Source organism: Quercus lobata, chromosome 8 (genome assembly GCF_001633185.2).
Source record: "Quercus lobata isolate SW786 chromosome 8, ValleyOak3.0 Primary Assembly, whole genome shotgun sequence".
In the NCBI taxonomy this organism is placed as follows: domain Eukaryota; kingdom Viridiplantae; phylum Streptophyta; class Magnoliopsida; order Fagales; family Fagaceae; genus Quercus; species Quercus lobata.
The window spans coordinates 15,784,377-15,792,442 of record NC_044911.1 but is presented as its reverse complement, the minus strand read 5'-3'; the positions used below and the strand labels follow the sequence as shown (position 1 = coordinate 15,792,442).

Here is an 8,066-nt window from a genome sequence, read left to right as displayed (position 1 = left end):
TTGTAGTTCCTTAAAAGTGCTCACCTTTGATTTACCCCTAATCATAGGCAACCCAAGGTATTTTTCACAGCTCGTCATGACTTGTGCCCCCATTAAATTCTTAATTGCTTCCTTATCTCTTCGGCTAGTATTTTGGCTAAAAAAGAGCGTGGTCTTTGCTCTATTTATAGCTTGCCCCGAGGCCTCCTCATATTGTGTAAGGATATCAAGCAATTGGCGGCATTCTCCCATCTTTGCTTCACAAAATAATAGGCTATCGTCTGAAAAAAGTAGGTGAGAAATACGAACTCCACCCCGACAAGAGTAAATACCCTTCAATCTATTTGTATCAGCTGCCTTTCGGATCAAGGAGGACAAACCCTCAACACATAACAGAAAGAGGTAAGGAGATAAAGGGTCTCCTTGCCTAATGTCTCGGGTTGGTGTGATGAAGCTCTTCGGTTCCCCATTAATGAGGATTGATTATGTGGCTGTTTTCACTGTTTCCATGGCCAAATTCACCCATTGTTCAGGTAGCCCAATCTTTAGCATAATCTATCGTAGGAATTCCCACTCCACTCTATCATAGGCTTTGCTTATGTCAAGTTTCACTGCCATGTGACCCGTCTTTCCTTTCCTTCTATGCCGCATACGATGGAGCATTTCAAATGCAACAGTAGTATTATCTGTAATAAGTCTATCAGGGATAAAAGCACTTTGGGCATCAAAAATAACATTGGGTAAAATGGATTTTATCCTGTTAGCTAGAATTTTGGATATAATCCGTGAAACAACATTACACAAACTTATGGGCCGGAATTCCGTGATATATTATGGATCATTCTTTTTGGGAATAAGAACAATGTGTGTAAAATTCATTTTCTTCAAGCATCTACCAGAGTGTAGAACAGATAAAACAGCGAGTGTTACATCATGTCCCACAATATGCCAATATTTTTGGAAAAAGAAAGAAGACATACCATCCGGACCCGGTGATTTTGAAGGGTGCATACTGAAGAGGGCCACCCTTACTTCCTCCTCGATATAGGGTTGAGATAGTGAGTGGACCATGTCTTGAGTCACCACCTTGTCAACTGCCTCCAAGACTCTTACCATGTTCCCTGGCCGAGTTGTGGTAAACAAATTGGTGTAATATTCCTCAGCAATATTGCTAATTCTATTCATGTCCAACTGCCATACACCCTCACTATCATACAACCCATCTATGTTTTTCTTCATATGTCTCTAGCTTGCTCTTTGGTGGAAGAATCTAGTATTCTTATTCCCTGCCTTAAGGCATATGGACCTAGACCGTTGCCTCCAGTACACCTCTTCATGATGCAACAGAGTGTTGAGCTCGTTCTTCAATTCATTAATACTCTGTAGGTTCTGCTCGTACCCTTGCTCCATCAACTCCTCAAGTTCCTGCTATTTTGCATTGAGACGGGTCCGCGTGCTGCCAAAGGTATGTCGACTCCAAGATACCAAGGTTGATCAGCATTGTTTTATCTTCTCAAACAATCGGTTCATGGGGCTACCCGAGGCTTGTGAATGGGTCCAAGAGTCACGGATTATTTGTTGGCACTTTGGATGTGACACCCATTTTTCTTCAAAGCGGTGGAGTTTTTGCCGTCGGTGAGGAGTAGGAGCAGCATCTGGTGTAGTGTCTAGTAGTATCGGGTCATGGTCAGAGTAGGAAGCCGTCAGATGGGTCACCTTTGCTCTTGGGTGTAATTCCGACCATTCCACCAATGCGCATGCTCTATCCAGTCTCTCCTCCACGAAAGCTTCTTCGGCTCTCCCATTGCGCCATGTAAACCTGTATCCATTGTACCCAAGGTCTATTAGTCCACAAAAAAGCAAAGCACTTTGAAATTCTACCATGGGAGGCAATGGCTTAGGCAGTCGGCCATTTTTCTCACTAGAGCTCAATATCTCATTATAGTCACCAATACACATCCAAGGTAGTGTAGAGCGACTGCGAAGGTGTCGAAGTAACCTCCAAGTCTCCGGTTTCTGTTGCTCATTGGGATATTCGTAGATGCCCGTTAATCTCCATGGTTGTCCTGAGGGAGGGAGGACCCGTGTGTCAATATGATGAGGGGAGTAAGTACTCGTGTCAACAACCAGTTCAACCTTCCATAACAATGCCAAGCCACCTCTTCGACCTTCACTGGATACCGCTAACATCCCTTGAAAACCTAGCTCTGCCTTTATTGGTTCCATCTCTCTGACGTAAGTTTTGTTTCCATGAGAAACAAAATAGTGGGAGCTTTATTTCTCACCAAGTTGGCAAGAACGTCAACTGCACGACGGTTCCCAAGCCCCTGGCAGTTCCAATTGATGATGATCATTGTGGTCGGCGAGGCTGTACCACAGCCTCCACCGTTTGGACATTAGGGTGTGTTGTGCCAACCTCACCCTTAAACCGTTTTTTTTTTTTCTTCATCAACTTGGCCATCATGGCTGTTTGCATGGATGGAGTGTCTTTTTTTCCCCACTGGACTCGTACATAATGACGTGGTTGAAGGTTTTTTGGTTGGAGGTTTTTTTGGTCTTTCAATTTTTTTCCACATGGCTTTAAGTTTACCCCGTGAGTCCTCAGCTGGTGTACATGGCATTACAGATGGGAGCGTTACTGTAACGTTGGTCTTCCCATAATTGACAGGCACACAATAGAGCGTCCCCTCATGATGATTAGTTTCCATGTTTGAATGGTTTTGATTTGACGTGATATTTTTTTCCGTAAATATCGGGTCAGCTGGTAACGTATAAGGAGAGAATAATAGGGTGATAGATTGCATTAAATGTGGTAACGTGCGTGTCGGGCTAGGCTGGGCAGTTTCCAGCTTTTCCGCGCTTTCCCGATCCGTACTGCATGTGTTTGTGGGGTTCACTGGCTACGTCACTGGTTCTATCTCAGCGTTTGGTTCTCGCCGGAACCGTTCCGAACTCCTCTGTTTGTTTCTCAGCATTTCAGGCTTGAGCCAAGTACCAGCTTTCAACCATTCTCCATACGGTCTACTGCTCTTTTCCGTATCGTTTGCCGACTCGCACTCCTTCATCTCATGGCCAATTCTCCCACATGCGAAACACCAACCCACTAGGCGTTCGTATCGGAAAGCGACTTTGGCTTCGTCTCCCTCTGGACTGACAATAGGACACCCTCTCCGCAACGGTCTGTCTAGTGGCACCTCAACACGTATACGAAGGAAGCGAGCTTGATCTGTTTTGATGGCTTTGCAGTCCACTTCAATGACTCTGCCCAGTCCCTGTCCAATGTCTTGTCCTGCTTCTTCAATTGTTAAGTCAAATGGCAGCCCCCAAACTTGGACCCACATAGGTAGGTGGGTGAAGTTCACCGTTCTCACTGTCATCCCCTTTTCCCACCTCCGTAAGGCAAGAATTTGGTTGTCAAAGCACCAAGGACCATTGTTCCAAACCCAATTTAGTTGGCTCTCCATAGCGAATTTAAATTGTAATAGACCATCTCCGACTTCCACCACCTTCAAGTCGTCTCCCATTTTCCACGTCGATCACAATAGATTCTTGGCGGCTCTCATATTAATCGATCTAGTTGTAAGGAATTTTCCAATCAAGCTTAGAGAGTATTCTTCCAATATCTCTTTTCTCCTGACTGGTCTTATTGTGATGGCTTCATCTTCTTCCGTTGTTAGCTGCAATTTTTGAATACGATCTAAGAACTCAGAGTCCATGGTGCTTCGCCTAGGATAGGGAAGCTCCAATGGCAATGGCTCTCTAATCCCGTAGGTACAAGCCTAGGAGAAAAGAGAGGAAAAAGACTCACTCACGGTGAGAAGGAATACTCCTACGCTGAGGAGAAGAAAAGTCAAATTCGGAGTCTTAATTTTTAGTTAAAATTAGTAAGCCGTGTCTTTTCTTTTTAATTTTTTAATTTTTATTTTTTGGAGTAAGCTCTGTCTTGTTGATGTTGTTGGTGTTCTCAACTTCTCACAACTTTTCCTCCTTTATTCAAATCCCTCCTCCAACCATCTAACACTTTTTTTTTTTTTAAATACTATAGATTTTTAACCTATAGCATTGTTCCATAAACGATTGTTATATATCGGCCAATACAACAATTAATTTTTAGAATAAGCAAGATTCCTACATTTTTTGTTGGAGGGTGGAGACTCGCAACAAGAGACTTTTCCAGATTTTTTTCATTTTTTATTTTTTCTAATGGCACATCAATAGAGCCTATGCAAACTAAAATATTGTGATATAAAATATGGATATTGGGTCAAATTTATGCAAAAACACAAGAGCCCAAGCAACTTCTTGGGCATATTTCCTAGCCCCAATTCCTTGTATACGTTTGAACTTCCCCATGGTACCAATTAATTCACTTCATGGGCCGAAACCAAGAACCCCAGGATTTTTCTTCACAATATAGGTAGTAATGAAATTTCTTTACCTCACACAAAGGTTCTGCAACCCTATTTCTCTTTCCTGCATGAATTTATTCTTTTTTTTTTCTTTTTTTGAGAAAATTTCAACTTATGGTATCAGTTCCTGATGATAGACAAAGACTGCAATTGGTTTTTGGTGTGGACGGGATTAAATACCAGATCTCTTATTCAATTATCAAAGACTTTATTAGTTGAGCTAACTAGAACTTATTACATGAATTCATTCCTAAACACAAAAGGATGAGATCTTTTGTTACCTTTATATATATATATATATATATATATATGTTTTAATGGGGTATAAGTATTTTTAGTACAGAGAATCTTTTACTCTTATGAGTTCAGTGGATGAGTTACATAAGTGTGTTTGGGAAAGGTAAAAAAAAAAAAAAAACCCTTTTTGTGTAAATAATTCAACTTTTAATTTGTTTTGGAAATAAGTTAGTTGCTATTTGTCACACATGCATATAACATAAAAAAAAATTACTAAAACTATATTTTTTTAATAAATATTATGGAAAAAGGCTACTAAAAACTGCAGGGGAATAACCTTCTCATTCTTGGTCAAAGTATATTTGATTATAAATCTCTTTAGAAGAATTTCCCAATTAATGAGGACAATAAAGGTGAGAGAGAGCGACTACTCTATTAGAGAGTAATCATAGTAGTTCCTTACTTCCATTACCGGTTAGTAAACAAAAATTATGTTCCACTTGTCTTAAAAGTATGATGCCATATTTATTGACATGATTGAAGTATAGTTCTTTTGATATTTTTCTTCCATAACCAATAATGTTCCTAATTTGTTTTTTTAACGAGACTGTGGGGCTCGAAATCTGAGGTCCCAGCCCACTTTGTATTCAGGGCCCAAAGCCCAGGCCGAGGAGCCCTACTGCTAAGGACGTATGATGAAAGCCCCTCAAAAGCCCAAGAACGTGGCCGAGGACGATCTCACGCTCAACACCTCACAAAACGCCTGAAGAAAAAGACAAACTCAGTATAAGAGCAGTACAAGGGAGAAAGTTGCCAACACCGTAATGTGGAGCCCTGCGTCTGAGAAGCCCATACTCCAGACCTTGCTATTTAACTTTTCCCAACCACCCACAACCACTCTGACGTATGGATTGATAGGACGAGTCATTACTCCAAAAAGGAAAAACTGACACGTAGATGAAAAATGGGAAGTAAACGCTGGTATAAAAGGGGAAGAGAGCCAGGGGAGAAGGGGAGAAAAAAAGATCCTACAAAAAAGGAAGAATGGAGAGAAGGTGATGCTCCTCGGACTAAGTCCGAGGACTCAAACCCTCCGAGCTACACCGATGTAAAGCCTATCTATTCTAGTCAAACCTACCTTCGTATGAGCTTCTATGAAAATCATGACTAAACCGCCGTCCAACGACCAAGGTCCAGCCTTTCTATCCCACTCTCTATGAATTATATTGTTCGGGCCTTTTACATACGAGCCCAACGTCATTCTTGGGTCGTTAAAAATTGTGTCCCTACAGAGACCATATAATGTTCTTCATTAAGTAAATTAATTTTCTAAGTTCACCATTTTCACAAAGTATACAAGTTACGTTAAATTCTCTTATTAAATTTAAGGGTAAATTGCAAATTACACCCTTAAAGTTTGGAGATGATTGGATTTTATCCCCTGAAGTTTCAGAATTTCAATTTTACCCCCTGAATTTTGGGGTGTTTGGATTTTACACCCTGACATTTCAAAATTTGGATTTTACCACCTAAAGTTCAGGGTTGTTTGGATTTTACACCCCCAAATTCTGATACTTTAGAATATAAAATCCAAACACTTCAAAAATTTAGGAAGTAAAATCTAAACACTTCTAAAATATAGGGGGTAAAATCCAAATTATGAAACGTTAGAGAGTAAAATCCAAATATTACCAAACTTCAGAAAGTAAAATCCAAATTCTGAAATTTCAGAGTGTAAAATCCAATTACCCCCAAACTTTAGGGGTGTAATTTGTAGTTTACCCTAAATTTAAACACATGATTATAGTAAAAACAAGGCTCAGGATAGAACTTGTATCAAAACTTTTATCCTTTTCACTTATTAAAGTGACATGTTGTAAGTGGTGAAAAATACAAATAATGCTAGTAGTGAGCTCATGTGAAAAATAATTAAAGTGATTTTTCATCTCTTGTAACTTACAATCTCAACAAGTTGTGAAACAATTATAGTTGAAGTTGTATTTATAGCAAAGTTGTAAATGTAACAGTCCTCTCCTCTATAAAGATAAAATTGTTTGAACTTCATTAGTTAATACAATCATGTGTTTGAATTTGATTGGAGACCTTAACATATAGCACCTAAGAAGCTATAACTAACATTTACAATTTTTTTTTTTTTAATTTACAAAACCAAACCATTTAAGATTCAAATGGTTAATAAAAACAAATCAACTGGAATTGTACATTTAATGACATCATTTGTGGTGGCCTGTTTGTAATTCCATACTCAATTTCTCTTTTCCCATTATCTGCCTAATTTTACCCCCCCCCCCCCCCAAAAAAAAAAATTGCACTTTTGATCCATAAATTTTAGGGATGTTTTCATTTTGACCATTTACTTTTTAACATTTTCATTTGGAGTTTTTTCATGCTTAATTTTATTAGTAATCTAATTTTTAAATGTGCTCTATATTTAACTATTTCATGAAGTCCTAGCTCTAAAATTCGGTAAAATAAAGAAATTTTAATTGTTATAAGTAGAAAAACATATTATGAATAACCAGAACAATAATAGAAATGAATTGTCCCACAAATATGAAAGCAAAGTCAATATAAATTGTCAAATGAAAATTTTGGAAAGTAAAGGGTTAAAAAAGGGATAATTATTGGTTTACATTGCACTATTCATGTAAGATTTACATTTTAGATTAAAAAAAAGTGGACAACATTGTACTCATTTGCATAAGTGTACACTATTGCACATATCATGTACTATACTATATAATAAAAGTTGGGTCTAAAAGTTGTGATTGTGCCAACTGCCAAGTGACTACTCTCATAAATTATTAAATTCATTTTTATTGTGTTAGGATATATTTCCTCAAATTAAGGGATAAAATTTAATAATAATTTAATTCAAGTAAAAATTTATCATTTAAATTTTAACAAATTTAAATTCTATTCAAATTAAAAGCCTATTATCAATCATTTCTAAACTTAAATACCATATAACACCTCAAATTTTCGTGTTTCTTTTCCTCAAAGTTGCATCCTACATTTTATTAAAGTAAGTTATTTTATAATTAATTATTACTATTTATTTAATAATTCAATTTTAATTATGTTAGTAAATTTTTTAAATTTACATATGAATCTTCTAAAAATTCAATAATGCTACATTCCTGTTGAGCAACATCAACGTAGCATTTCGATCCACTTCAATCCATTCATTCTATTGCACCCCACTTCAATTCATTTCAATCCAGCCAATCCATTCAGTCTATTACAATTTGTTCGATCCAATTTGATCCACGACAATCCATTTAGTAAAGTCTTTATTTTATTTTAATTTTTAATATAAGTGATACATTTACGTATAAGTTATATATGCTTCCTCTTTAAAACAATCAAGACATATAGAGAATAAATTATTTGTAAGTAGTACTATAAAGTATAAACAAA

The 8,066-nt window shown here is 37.6% G+C and overlaps 1 protein-coding gene across 1 annotated transcript; it reads right to left on the bottom strand.

Annotated features, from left to right (window-relative positions):
- Positions 1-2,879: 2,879 nt before the first annotated feature.
- LOC115956480 lies at positions 2,880-3,503 on the bottom strand. The gene has a single exon (XM_031074846.1). The coding sequence runs from the start codon at positions 3,501-3,503 to the stop codon at positions 2,880-2,882; it is 624 nt and encodes a 207-aa protein (XP_030930706.1).
- Positions 3,504-8,066: the final 4,563 nt, after the last annotated feature.

Coding starts and splice junctions, on each gene's coding strand:
- LOC115956480 (XM_031074846.1), bottom strand. CDS start 3,503: ATGGGAGACGACTTGAAGGTGGTGGAAGTCGGAGATGGTCTATTACAA.